Genomic DNA, 15,156 nt, shown 5'->3' with positions numbered 1-15,156 from the left:
TGAGATAAACCAGCTAATAGTTACACTCATATGGGAAATAATCCGGCAAAAATAACCTTCAGATTTTGTATCTGTGATTGACACATACTGTATTTGCAGTTGATAGTTTCCGTACATATAGCTATCATATTATGTGTTAGTAATTATCAAGTTATTTGTTTACATATACAAAAATTGTTAACTGTAGGTACAACATATTTTAATTGAAGGTACAAAATTTTTGTATCAGGATTCACAATGTAACATGAAACATGGTCCCGGTATAACAATTGAAATAATCTAGTTAATAGTTACACTTCTACCGGGAGTAATTTACAACATTAGAATATAATAAACAAATTAAGCCAGATAATATTCAATCCGTATATAGTGGACATCATGCATCTACGAATACAAATTTGACTTTTCAAAATCCACTACATCTGATACATTCTACTAGTTTGCTATAAAAATGACATTATTAAGGGTGTGTTTAGTTGATAGGTTTAACTATAATGAATGTGTGTTAAAGTCATTGTTATTGTTTGGTTGACAAGTTTTTAGAACACTACTATGGGTTTTGATTACGATATTTCAACGATTTTGTTGATGGATGACTAAAAATGGTCATGCCACAATAATACTAGGACCAAATGAGGATGTTTTAATAAAAAGGACTAAAAGTGGATTGTCACATATAAATCTAGGACCAAAAATGGAATTAACTTTTTTTTATTTTATTTTTTTGTTCATACTTGATTTTTTGTTCTTGTATTTTTAAAATCTTTATTCTCATTATAGGATCATGCATAACCAAACAGCAATATTGATAATCATTCTCATTCCACCTTACTATCAATCATGCAAAATACTTTCACAAAAGCATATTATCATTACTAAGTATTTGAAACCCATTTCGATTCCAATTCTCATGTGCGAACCAAACACACCCTAAATTGTATAAAACTTATTATTTTAAACTAGTTTTTCTTATGTGCGATGCGCAAAAAGTATGTGCCCAATATTAATACTTTATATTAAAATTTTAAATTTATTTAGATTTTAGATATTTAAATTATTGTAAATAATAATAATAATGTAAAATATTTTTATAAATTTTAAATTTATATTTTAGGAAATAACTAACATATAACTCCAATATATAATGTCTATATATTATTATTAATGAAGAAAATAAGAAAATATATAATGGATGCATGTGCATGGTAACAATAGTGGAAAAGATAACGGAAGTTATAACAGTAGGGGTATGTTTGTCTAATATATTGTAAAGTACAACTTTTATAATATAATGTACAAAAAAACTTAACGGTAAAAACGGACATAAATGAAGTGTATAACCTTCATTCACACTTATTATGTTTTTAGAAAATGTGCTCTATGACATTATCTTTAAACGGATGTGAACTGGGCTTGAATATGTTATGAGTAAAACCATCCCTGAGAATTAGAACTTTATGATAAAAGAAAATTTGTTATCTTAGAAGTTACTACGGAAAACTAAGGGGTGTATTCAATCCAGACTTTTAAAGACTTGCAAAGATTTTTAAAGTGATGGATTTTAATTGACTTTAGAGTTTTTGTAGACTTTCTTAGAATTTTTTAAACTTTCATCAACTTTGTAAGAGTTTATAAATACAAACATTTATAGACTTTTAAAAACTTTTTTCATATTAAAAAGTTTACAAAAGTCATTAAAACTCTAAATCAAATACACCCTAACAAACATTCGATAACTTCTATTAATATATTATTTATAATTTTCTCAACAAATATTGTTCAAAGCATTGTCCAGAGAGATGCAAATACATAGATTCTTCTCAACAATAATTATAATGAATATAGGAATTTAATAACCATACCTCATTTGTGGTGGTATTTGTGAGACACAGTTTCCATTTATTTTTGCCTTAGCCATACATAATTTCAAAGCATCTAATTTAACTTGAAAAAAAAATTGCAGGGCGAAGAATTAAGGAAGCAAATTGGCGCAGCAGCATACGTTGAGTCATGGGTGCGTCACTTTGAGTGACTGTTACGTATACGGATGCATAACAGGGTGTTTGGTTCAATGTAGTTTAGGTGGTGTTGAATTTGAATTCAACGAATTTACAAACTACTGCGTTTGGTTGGAGGGAATTGCAATTCGGCCGAATTGCAATTCCCTCCCTTTGCTGATTTACAATTCAGGCCCTCACCCTCAGAATTACAATTCAGCGGTTGTTGGGAGAAAATATGGTGCTGTGAAGACAATATTACCCCTCTCATCTTTGGTTCTGTTTGGCGCAAAATAGAAGCAAAGCAGAAGGCAGTTTAGCAAATGGTTCTGTTATCTTATTATCTCATCTCCATCTGGTTCTGTTCTCTTATTTCATTCTCATCTCTATCCCATTTTAAAATTCTTTATTATTATTATTATTATTATTATTATTTGTATTATTATTATTGTTGTTATTATTATTATTATTATTATTATTATTATTTGTATTATTATTATTATTATTACATAAGGGCATTTTAGTCATTCTATCACTTATTACCTTTCAATTCCATGTACTTCTATTACTGCATACCAAACACTGTAATTTCAATTCCTACCTTATTCATTGAATTGCAATTCCACCGAATTACAATTCTTTTCCCCCATAATTCCCTCCTCCCAACCAAACGAGCTGTAAGCTCCGCTCATCACAGCTCTCCCACACGCATTTCCTAAGGCTTGCTGATGCACTATCTTTTTGTCGCCCAACTTCACATGCAGATTTCTCAACAAAAAAGGAGTTAAAGTTCTTAGGGTGCGTTTGGTTCGCACATGGGAATCGGAATCGGAATGGGTATCAAATACTTGGTAAGTGTAATGGGTTTTGGTGAAAGTATTTAGCATGTTTGGTAGTTGGGTGGAATGGGAATGATTATTAATAGTTGGGGAAGAAATGATGAAGGAAGATGAAACCCTTATTTAACAAGGGTATGAGTTTTGCCATTAATGGGGTATTCCAAACCCATAGTAGCATTCACAAAACCTATCAACCAAACACTAACAATCACTTTGATACCCATACCTTATGCTTAAACCCCCCAACCAAACACACCCTTAATGTTTTTTATTTGGGGGTTTATGAGTTTCCTTTTGAGAGTTTTATACATATACGAATTCTAACCTAATAATCTGAAAAGTGTCGCCATCATCACTTTAAACAAAACTCCAATATAACAGACTGCATTGTCTGTGTTTACAAATTACAAGGTTCTGGAGATTGGAAGTTGCATATAGTTTTGCAGATTTCATTAGACCACAAAAGATGAGAGCGGGAGCCACTAGGACCGAGATAAAATTTAGAAACTAGAAATAAAATTTGGGGAATGGGGTCGGGTAAGATCAGACTTGCAGAGCAGCTGTGCTGTTGGCAGGGAAGAAGCTGTGAAGTATACAGGGTAGCTATTTCTTGTCCCACATCGATTTAATAGAGGAAGTGAATGCGTTTCGGAGGTTATAAAACAAGCGGGCTGTTGACCAGGAAAAGCATACCTTTCTCGGCCTTTTGGCTAAGATCAAGTGTAGTATCTGTTCTTATCAGTTTAATATCTGATACGTGGGCTATTAGCTCACACGATATTAACTCACTTTTTTTAGGGGGAAGGCCCATTAAGGCAGCTTGCTGTCTGGGCCTTCGAGCGTCGCCGTGGCGTTGCACTATTGCCTAGGCCTGGCGCACCCCATCAATCCTAGTCTAATGTTTCAAAGTTGTTATTTAGGGCCCAAATCTATTATCTTTTGGATCGGCAGCCTCTTGTAATTGTGAAGTGGTTGTGTGATACGCAGTATTTCTTTGTTACAATGTCAATTCAATATTTTATCTGTATTCAGTTGTAGATTTTTATTACATAATTAATCCTTTTGTTAATTTGTATTAAAATATTTACTTAGTCAATGTTTAGAGTAATGTTAAAAATTTAAAGTTTTTGAGTGATGAGTGGTGTTAAATATGTAAACCCGTAATGTTAGGAGGAATGTTAAAAATTCAAAACTTTTGTGGGGAATGGATGTCTGGTAGGGTATGTGTAATAGGATTTTGTTTGAAAGATTAATATTTTAAAATTTAAATTTGAAAAATAAATTTCTATACTACTAATAAAGAAAATGTTAAGATTATGTTTTAGATCTCCTTTATATTTAATTTAAAAATTAATGAAAGAGATAAATCTGCTAAAAGAAATATAATCAAAAGACTCAACTGAAAATTGACTACTAACTTTAATACTTCAAAATAATTAACCATTTATGAATTAACTTTTTATATGTTACAATAAATAAATTCTTATTAATTTTAATAAAATCCGAGTTTGAAAAATTATAACATAAAGGACAATTAATTGGGTTGAGAAAACTAAGGGTAGACTAGTTCGTGAACCAAAAACTTCGGCGTTGAAGACTCTCATGGGATACTTGTAAATGCCCGTGAATTTTCAAGTTCAGTAGATATGGACAATTTAGTAAATGGGACAAATTATTATGTGGGCCTGAATTTAAAATACAAAATTTGTATAATGAATGTTTGAATGTTCAGTATAAAAATTGTGACGAATTCACATTGCAAATAGTTATGCCGTGGACCCAGGTCCACCTTGCAAGGTGGACTTGGGTCCAAAAACGACGCCGTTTTTTTTTTTTTTTTTTTTAATTTTTTTTTATTTTTACATACACTATACTCTACATTCACAATTTGTAAACTCTACATTTACACATTACAGTGTTATATGTTTAGTAACTATATTACCACTATTATGCATTCACACATTCAAAACTCTATATTCACAGGTCCTATACTCTATATTTACAACTTGAGAACTCCACATTCACACATTACATGGCTACAAGTTGCTAGAACTTCTTAACTCTATTACAGATTCACACATGCATAACTCTACACTCACGATTTCTATACTCCATATTCACAATTTGAAACCTCTACATTCATACATTTCTGGGCAACTCTACATTCACACAATCATAAGTTTACATTCACGATTTCTATACTCTACATTCATACTTTGAAACCTCTACATTCACACATTTTTGGGCAACTCTAATTCAGCAATGTGTTTACTAATTAAAAAAAAAAAAGAAGACAAAACGACGTAATTTTGGACCTAGGTCCACCTTGCAAAGTGGACCTGCGTCCACAGCATAATTTACGTCACATTGCAAGGTGGACTCGGGCTTATCATATAACTATTGGTATATATTGCACAAGACTTTATTAAGAGATTTTCCTTTATTTATAATTTTTTTTTGAAAAGCCTTTATTTATTATTTAAATTTGCTTTCAGAATTAGGAAATTTGAAATTTTGGCCCGGAAAAGGTTGGAGCTAAGAAGTGGGCTCCAAAGGTGGATACAAGTATACAACAGTAGATCGGGCAGGGCCCGGTTCGGTCATGGGACAGCCGACGTGAAGCGCAGTTCATCTCCCGTCTTTACGCTCCTCCACCCACTATGATGACATTTGTTTTTGAGTAATTTATTTTAGGACTATGCTTAGTGTATTTATATTTATCATTCATAAACTTGTCATTTTTTAATGTGACAAATTTTAATTAATTAATATATAAAGTAAAAAATGAAGAAAGGAAAATCAAACAAATTAAAACTTATCACATTAGGAAGTGACACATGCAAGTTTGTGAGTGATAAATGTAAGAGTAGACAATATTTGAGAGAAGAGCTGAGACCAATATTTGAACCTCGCCAGCAAGAATGTGGAGACTATGTCTAAAGTAGGTAGATCCGTTGTGAGCACCGACATGTGGCGTATTTGTTGAGGTATTGAGTCACCATAATTTACATTTCCTATATACTCTATCGAGCTGAGATGTGAGAGACCTTGAGATTGAGAATTCAACCTTTTAAGAGAATGGGTACTAATCAATTTCTTTATGCTTATTAGTTTTTTCGTGTCTAGCAATTATATCTAATCACATAAGGTATTTTAAATAATATATTATCATAAGGGTCAAATATTTTAGTTTTTAGTAACAAAAAAAAATCTACAACCACTACTCAATAATGTGTACGTGATAAATATTACTTTGTGACCTAACCGGCAAATGATTACAAATGTTAAATTTAAATTATAAAATATCCAAACACTCATTATTTTGGAAATAAGTTATTAATGTGCTGACTTGACTTTTAAATTTTCATCTACTAAATGTCATAAAATAATAGATGTACCAAATATCTCATTAATTATCATGTGGGATCGTAATTTTAAGTAAGATTACACATTTAATTTCTAACCTCCATTGAGGTTACAAAATAAAAATAAAAATAAATACATACATACATAAAATAAAAATAGCTCCCCTCTCATAAACATAAAATGTTGTAGAAAAAAAAAAAAAACTCAGCAGGAAAGTGTGGTTGCAACTCACCAAACTTGATGAGTCTCCATGAATATTGCTCAAAAATATGTATTCCATTATTTTTGTTACTATATATCATCATGAATATCTTGTGAATGGAGGAACATGTGTTAAAAAAAATTAATTAAAAATGACTTTTAAAATAGTCATTTTCAAGCCCGGTTCTGTCCACGATTGGCCAAGGCGACGACACAAGGCCCCAATATTTTTTTTTAATATAGTATAATATTTTTATACTTGATAATTATGTTTCTTCGGAGAAAATATTGCCAAGAGTATGGCACACAGAGCTACCCCCACCCTCTACTTTATGTATACTTTTTTTTTTTTCAAAAGCCAATGCATTTTTTCAACAACTTGATTTTTTTGTTATTGTTTTATTTTTTTTTATTTTTATTCTATTTTTAAATTTTTATATTAAAATTTATTACTCGATATGGTATTTAAAATTTTATTTCAAATTTTTATTTTGTTATTTAAATTTATTTTTATTTAAAATCAAAATTTGAATTATTAATTATAGAGAAGTGAATAAAATAATAGATGATGAGTAGAATATGAGCCTACGGTATTATAGATGAGATGGCCCATAAAATGAGGAGATAAGGGGCAAATTATTGTGTGGACCATGATCCACACAGCTATGTGGACCATAATCAAATGTACATTTTTAATGTACTAAATGTACATTATTTTTGTACTGAATGTACATTATTTTTATACTATAAAAATAATGTACATTCAGTACACAAATAATGTATATCCCCTGAATATAATGTACATTATTTTTATAGTGAATGTATATTATTTTTATATTGAATGTGCATTATTTAATACTATGGTCCACACAATAATGATTGGAGATAAGGAGATAAGGGTTGTGGATACACTAAAAGCAACCGCAGTAGTGGTTTTTGTACAATTTTTGAGGAGATCTTGACTGAAATGGAAGAGAGAGAATGACTGAGATCTCCCTGCAAGAATTAGTTTTTAGTCTTTGAAGTGGGCTCCACCAAATATGAAAATTGGTCGCGTGAGGCGCAACAACATCACCCAACTGGGTGCGTTACTATAGTTTTTTTTAGCTTGAAAACTTTTTTTTTTTATTTTTTTTTATTCCCTCACCCCTTTTCTCCTACTTGGCATCTTAAAATTTGTGCAAAAAATCAACTATTGAGAATGCTCTTAAGTGAGAGGTGGATAATGGACAAAAATTGATTATCAAAATATACCATTTACAACCACAAATACAAGAGTGAGTCTCATGTTGAACTGTTGCATGGATCCTAATATGTGAGACGGGTTGGGTTATGATTGAAATATAATACTTATGCTACAAAATGTAATACTAATCATGAATAAATGGTTTGTTACTTATATAGAAAAATGCAATACTTTTAAAGAAAAATATATGGAGTAACACTTTTAAATGAAAATGTAATATTTACGGTTGAATAGTTATTTATAAGGAAAAATGTAATATTTAATCATGGATAAATTGCTTAATTGTTATTTATGAGAGAAAATATAATACTTATGACAAAAATGTGATACTTTCGATGAAAAATATAATACTTTTAAATCAAAATGTAATATTAAGAGTTGAAGAGTCACTGATGGAAGTTGTAATACTTATGTGAATACTTATCAAAACCTAAGCCGTTTCATGAATGAGAATTCGTGAGACGGTCTCATAAGAGAATTTGCACGAATATAAAAGTTTTATCATCATTTTAGGAAGTAAACATGATAACAGAAAGAGAATGAAAAAAGTTAATTCCATTTTTGGTCATAGATTTATAGGTGATAGTCTACTTTTAGTCGGAACTTCCACATTTGGTCATAGTATTATTGGACAAAACAGTTTAAATGTCGTTAAATACAAAAGCATTTCGGTCTTTAATTATAATTTTTAAAAAAAAAAAAATAGCGGGGTCAACCCACTTTGTATATAAAAAAAAGATTGAAATGCAACTCTTGTATTTAACAACATTTTAACGATTTTGTTGACGTAAGACAAAAAATGGACACAATAATACAACAACTATAAATCTAGGACCCAAAATAGAATTAACTCGAATGTAAAATATAATAATTTTTTCTTGAAACATAGTTGATGATGCATGTGAGGGGGCGTTTGGTTCAAGGTATCTCAGATTATCCTGGTAATCTGACTAAGGTAATGTGGGATTACATTGTTTGGTTCAAGTGATCTGAAATTGAAGGTAATCTAACATACCTGCCACGTAGGATTTGAGGGTATCTTTGGGGTAATCCTATTACTGAATTTTTCTTAGGTAATGTTATATTACTTTTCAATATTCCACCTTTGCCCTCACTCATACTTTATGTTCTTTTAGATAATCTGAATATGCATGCCATTGACAAAACTCATCACTACTTTCCTTCTCCTTAAACTGTAGGAATGTAACACATATGTTGCATGATTTAATGTTTTGCAAGTTTTATTTTTTAATTTTTTGCAGGTTATAATAATAATAATAATAATAATAATAATATTATTATTATTATTATTATTATTAACTATGGGAAAAAAGAGACTTAGCTTGCTCATTTTCTTTGAGGACATTTAAGTAATTGATGTAATATAATCTAAAATATAACATCCAACCAAACAAGTTAATATTACATTCCTACAACTTTAACCAAACACATCAGGTAATCCTAATCCTATTACCCGGGGTAATATAAGATTCCGTGAACCAAACGACCCCTGAATGTAAGATGTTGAAGGTGACCACCTTAAAATACAAAGAAAATTCCATATTTGTAAACATCTTCACTATGAAAACATTGATGCAGAGTATTCTTTGCCTCATTAAAAATTAATAAGTCAAAAGTATAATTTACTCCGTACTAAAGAAATTGTTTTTGGTTGGATAGGGCCATCAGTCCAACTTTTGGCGGTGTCGGGTGGGGTTGGGGGGATGGCTCCTCCGATCTTTGATTTCAAAACTTTCAAAAACTTGTTATCATTTTCTCTTCAAAAAAGAGCCTCCATAGCCTCCCAACAAAAGGAAATCTCAACGACCACCCACTATTTCCACCCAATATTGCTTCTTTATTCATCTTCCAGCAATAAAGATTTGAGCTTTGTGACAGTGGACTCGTTCTTGATCACACCCATTCCGTAAAAGAAGGTGGGAATTGAACTGGAAATCTGGGGAGAGAAGGAAGATGAATGTTGTGGGCAGGCAAATGCAGAGATCTAGCTCAACTGGCCACAACAACCGCCAGTTCTCAGATAACTTCATTGACACTGCGTTTAATAACAAGTGGCTTCAATCTGCTGGCCTCCATCATCTCCACTCTTCCAACCCAAATGTCCCTCCTCTTCAGGTCCTCACTCTTAGCTCCTTGTGTTTTGTTTTATAAGTTTACAGTTTCCTGGTTATCATCTCTCTTGAAAAAGCAAGTAGGGTATCCATGTCTATGTCTACAACAAATTGAATTCTTTTGGCCAATGGCAATTTATGGTGTAATGCTTGGGATAGGATGTCTTGTTTTTGTGGAGGAATGCTGAATCAGAAGATAAAGAATGGAATTCTCAGGAATTTGAATACTTAACCAGGATGATTTGTTTCTTTTTTCTTGGACCCTTGTTGTGTTTGTTTGCATGTTGATATGCTAAAAATATAGTAGAAAGATGGCAAGAGATCCACACTTGTAACCACAAGGTTACAAGTTCAAATCCTTACCTCCTTGGTTTGAGCCGGTTAGTTATGGGTATCTTAGACTTGTTTACTTCCTTCTGATCCTTTGCCAATTAGGTCACATGACGGGATTTACCTACACCCAAAAGGGTTGTGGGTTTCCCTTGTTATCAAAAAAAAATTAGTCAAAATTTCTTGCTCAGATTTTTTTTAATTTCAAGATTAATATGTGATAGTAGGGTGGGGAGTGATTTTTTTGAATTGGAATATCAGAGGATAAGTATGTGGACATGGTAGTGTTTGAGGGGAACTGATTCCCTTGGGGTAAAAGTAAAGACTAAAGGACACCTTAATCCTTTATGTCTCTTCAAAGGACAGGGCTGTTTAGTATATGCAGCCAAAGATCTTTTGGATGTGTCTCTTTGATGCAGTTACTGGTGCATTTTTGACCCATTTTTTGAATTTAAACGACCACAGGATTTTGGGTTCTATGGTAATAATGGTGGTGGGCAGGGGTCAAAGCTGGGAAGGAATATGCCGAGGAGTGTAAATGGAGGAAGCAATGAAGATGCTTCCACTCCTCCGGCTTGTTCACGCTCATCAAGCATGAGAAAGAACGGTAGCTTAGAGGGAATGTCGCCCAATGAGCTGAGTCCTGGATTGCTTGACTTGCATTCGTTTGATACTGAGCTCATATCAGAGGTTTGCATACACTTCTCCTCGGTTTTAAAATCAAGCTCTACATATTATGTAGCCTTTTAGCTCGCACACACTAATTGTGGCATTCCTTATATTGGCATTAAATGAGGTTCTAAATGCGGCTTTTGGTCCCCATATACTGCTGTTGTCATTTGCAGGTTCCTTCTAATTACAATGGATTTTCCCTCAAGCAGCCTCTTGCTGCTCGAAGCTTTGATGATTCTGACCCATATATCTCCACTAACAAACTCGGTAATGGTGGGCGTGGTTTGGCTGATAACAACCTTCTTAAGAGCTTCTCTGCTGATAAGGAAAAGGCCAATGTTGCTAAGATCAAAGTTGTGGTATGCCTTTTTGCAGTGCACCTGTGCTCGGTTATACTTCATTGACTAGAATTTTCTATGAATGAAGCGCTTATAGTGTTAGAAAAGATGAAATAGAAAAATACTTATTATGTTTCTTTATATTCGTGATTTATAGTGCTAGCCATATTTCAATGCAGGTTCGGAAAAGACCTCTTAATAGAAAGGAAATATCAAAGAAAGAAGAAGATGCCGTTGCAATAGATCCTCACAACAATTCACTTACTGTTCATGAAACAAAGCTGAAGGCGAGTTTATATTGGCTGTTGAACTTATCCTATAGTCAATCCTAACCTTCGACCTTTGCTATTTTCTTAAAAATGTTATGTAATGAGACAGTCACCATTTGCAAGGCAACTAATGTCCTGTTTTTGTAGGTTGACCTGACTGAATATGTTGAGAGACATGAATTTGTTTTTGATGCTGTACTGAATGAAAATGTTTCGAACGATGAAGTGAGTATTATGGAGGAGTGAAGGGATTCATTATCTCAATGATTAGTTTATCAGCTTATTTATAACTTATTCTCCTGTCGTAGGTGTACTTAGAGACAGTGGCGCCCATAGTCCCATTAATTTTTCAGAGAACAAAAGCTACCTGCTTTGCATATGGGCAAACAGGCAAGTCATTTTCCTCTCTTCTATTTTAGCACGAGAAATTCTTGCAAAAATCGCTGAAGTATTGTAATTCCCACAACATGCTAGCAATGAAAAAATACTGCATTTGTTCATTGTTCTATGATAAAATGATTCGTAGTGAGATAAGTTTGTTCGTAGAATATGATTATAATGGGATTTATTACCTATTTGAAATATCCTGCCAATTTCCTACTTAATACTTAACTTTTTAGTCGGTCTTTTCATGGTAACTATGGCCTTCGTATCCCATTTTGCTTTAACAGACTTCTATCCTCCTAAAGGGACATTTTTTACCCGTCTCTGTTGAGTCGTCGTCTTTTCCCACAAGTATAGATGTGACCGAAGTCTCGTTTTGTTGCAATGTATAAGCAACAGATGTGATCGAGGTCTCGTTTTGTTGCAATGTATAAGCATGTCATATAGGATAATGTAAATAAATCAGGTGCTTATTCTGCTAATAAATAATCCCCCACCCATTGTTTGATTACAATCTCAGATTTGAGCTTTAGATAAGACGGTTCTCTATTCAGTGTCTGATTGGCTCTTGATAAGCATAGCTTAAGTGTTGCTCGGTGTTTGCCTATATTACTTTTCGACTAAATTTTCTTATTGAAAATTTTTTTCCTCAGGCAGTGGAAAGACATATACAATGCAACCATTGCCTCTTAAAGCAGCTGGGGACGTCTTCTCGTTAATGCACCACAATTATCGCAATCAGGGATTTCAACTTTTTGTCAGTTTCTATGAAATATATGGAGGCAAAGTATTTGACCTTCTGAATGAAAGGAAGTAAGTACCTCAGTTTATGGCATACAAGTATACGACCTTCCAATATAAAATCTACCTCTGATAGTATATCTCGTCTATGGTGCTTTTGCAGAAAGCTATGCATGAGGGAGGACGGGAAGCAACAGGTCTGCATCGTGGGCTTACAGGAATACAGAGTATCAGAAGTGGAGACGGTGAAGGAATTGATTGAGAAAGGAAACGCCACCAGAAGCACGGGCACCACTGGTGCTAACGAGGAATCCTCTCGTTCACATGCTATACTTCAGCTTGCAATCAAGAGATTCGTTGATGGAAATGCATCAAAGCCTGCTCGAATTGTTGGCAAGCTATCGTTTATTGACCTAGCTGGTAGTGAACGCGGTGCTGATACCACTGATAATGACAAACAGACGAGGTAAAAACACATGATTTTTATTTTATTTATTTATTTATTTTTTTTTCAACTGGACTTTACTAATCATTGCTGTGACTATAATCTTTATTCCATGGAACTGTTAAAATATAACTAATCTTTAAATGACATTGGTTTTTTTGTCACAGAATGGAAGGTGCTGAAATTAATAAAAGCTTATTAGCTTTAAAAGAGTGCATTAGAGCTCTTGACAATGATCAAGGCCATATTCCATTCAGAGGGAGTAAGCTCACTGAAGTTCTTAGGGATTCATTTGTTGGCGACTCACGCACTGTCATGATATCGTGCATCTCACCAAATTCAGGATCGTGCGAACACACCCTCAACACGCTAAGATACGCAGACAGGTAATATATATGTACTCTCTCGTTTAATTGGAAATAGACAGCGGTTTTTCTTGAATACTCACCGTTTCTTGATTTCAGGGTCAAGAGTCTATCTAAAGGTAGTGGCCCCAAAAGAGAACCTCCTTCGTTGTCAAACCTCAGAAACTCGATTGCAGTCCCCTTATCCTCGGTTCTGCCAACTGTATCAGGCTCCGAGGAAAATATGGCTAATGTTTCTCAGGAAACTAGTAGAGCCAACTTGACTAAACAAACTGAAAAGGAGCCTTTTCAACACGTTGAGCGTGTTCCTAGTGGAAGATCACAATTCAATTTGGCTGATGACCAGAAGAGGAGAACTGGCCACATTGACATAAAAGAAAACGATTCTGATTATTTTGAAGAGGGCCGTGGACAAGAGAAGCCTTCATGGATGGTAAATAAAAAAGGTGATAGCTTCCAGATATCGACTTTGGAGGATAAGATGAGAAAAAATGGGCATAAGGATCTCCCGCACTTCGGGACAGACAACATAAATTCAGAGGACGATCTCAACACGCTGCTGAAGGTATTTGAAATGTGAAAATTCCCGTTGAGCCTTAAAGATAATTATACTCAACTTCTGATTGAAACCTTGCATTGCTGTTTATTAGGAAGAAGAAGCTCTTCTTAATGCGCATCGCAAACAGGTCGAGGAAACCATGGATCTTGTCAGAGAGGTTTGTGTTATTGAGTTATTCCCTTTTACTCAGAATTTCGAACTGAAAATTACCAACATTTTCTTACATTAACTTGAATTTTCCACCCTTAGGAGATGAACCTGCTGGTAGAAGTTGATCAACCCGGTAACCAGCTTGATGACTATATCTCCAGACTGCATAGACTTCTGTCACAAAAGGCAGCTGGTATTATGCAACTACAAACCCGCTTAGCCGAGTTTCAGAAGCATCTCAAAGAACAGAATGTTTTCATACCCGCTGCTACTAACTGATATCCGGTTCCTTGACAAAGATATCCGGTTTGCAGAAAAGGGTTTTTGCTTAGGCATGCCACGGTGGGTTGTGCTTCGTTTCTTCAACTGGTAAGCAACTTCACCTTCTTGTGAGTGACTGGTTTACCTGATATGCATTCCATGTGGATTGTGAGGACACATTATGTCTGCTATTATCTGTATTGCTGCTGTTATTCGATTTTCGAACGAACACATAGAGGGAGAGTCATTTACTTCTACCTATGTATTGGCATTCTATGCTTGTAAAACTGTTGCTATGTATAGAGTTGAATATATTGGTAATGGGATTTAGTGTTCTGCTCTGATCACCTTAATGTTCTTTTCCATGCATTTTATAAAATTATTATGTGTAAGCTAGCATTTCACCCACAATTACATAATTTTGGGATAAATTTAGCCGAGTTGGTCGAGCAGATGACTAGGTAATCAGAAGGTCACTGTGAAAGCTCTTTATTGGCCTAATGGCCTTCTTGGTTTGATTAATCACTCAGTTATGAACAACTTGTGTTGATTTACTTGTTTATGGTTTTTTGTTGATTATGGTTATGAGGTGGACTTTACCCAAAGCGTACCTTTAGATAGCGGTTGCGAACTTTTTTTGTAAATCAAAGTATGTATGTGACAGACTTACTAGATCACATCCTTGAAATGTTTGCACGCTTTAAAGCGTTTATAAAGCAATATAATATTGAGTTTAAATCTATTAGGGCATCTCCAATGCTTGGAGATAAAGGGGGAGAAAGAGGGGAGAAAGAAAGATTAAGCATTGGAGAGGAGAACAAAAAAGGAGAGAGATAATCTCCGAGAGACTGTCATCTTCGA

General features: G+C 33.7%; 1 protein-coding gene and 1 non-coding gene across 2 annotated transcripts; both read left to right on the top strand.

Moving 5' to 3' along the window:
* Positions 1-3,525: 3,525 nt before the first annotated feature.
* Positions 3,526-3,721, top strand: LOC116003228. Its single transcript, XR_004094658.1, has one exon. It is a non-coding gene; the product is annotated as a U2 spliceosomal RNA (small nuclear RNA).
* A 5,658-nt stretch (positions 3,722-9,379) lies between these two features.
* On the top strand, positions 9,380-14,642 carry LOC116003073 (kinesin-like protein KIN-13B). The gene is made up of 12 exons (XM_031243250.1): positions 9,380-9,785; positions 10,577-10,801; positions 10,957-11,142; positions 11,301-11,408; positions 11,538-11,615; positions 11,699-11,780; positions 12,428-12,587; positions 12,679-12,981; positions 13,128-13,346; positions 13,425-13,890; positions 13,976-14,041; positions 14,134-14,642. The coding sequence occupies exons 1-12, from the start codon at positions 9,624-9,626 to the stop codon at positions 14,311-14,313; spliced, it is 2,235 nt and encodes a 744-aa protein (XP_031099110.1). The 5' UTR covers positions 9,380-9,623; the 3' UTR covers positions 14,314-14,642.
* Positions 14,643-15,156: the final 514 nt, after the last annotated feature.

Source organism: Ipomoea triloba, chromosome 13 (assembly GCF_003576645.1).
Source record: "Ipomoea triloba cultivar NCNSP0323 chromosome 13, ASM357664v1".
NCBI classification, from domain to species: Eukaryota; Viridiplantae; Streptophyta; class Magnoliopsida; order Solanales; family Convolvulaceae; genus Ipomoea; species Ipomoea triloba.
This window is presented reverse-complemented; position numbering and strand designations above follow the sequence as displayed.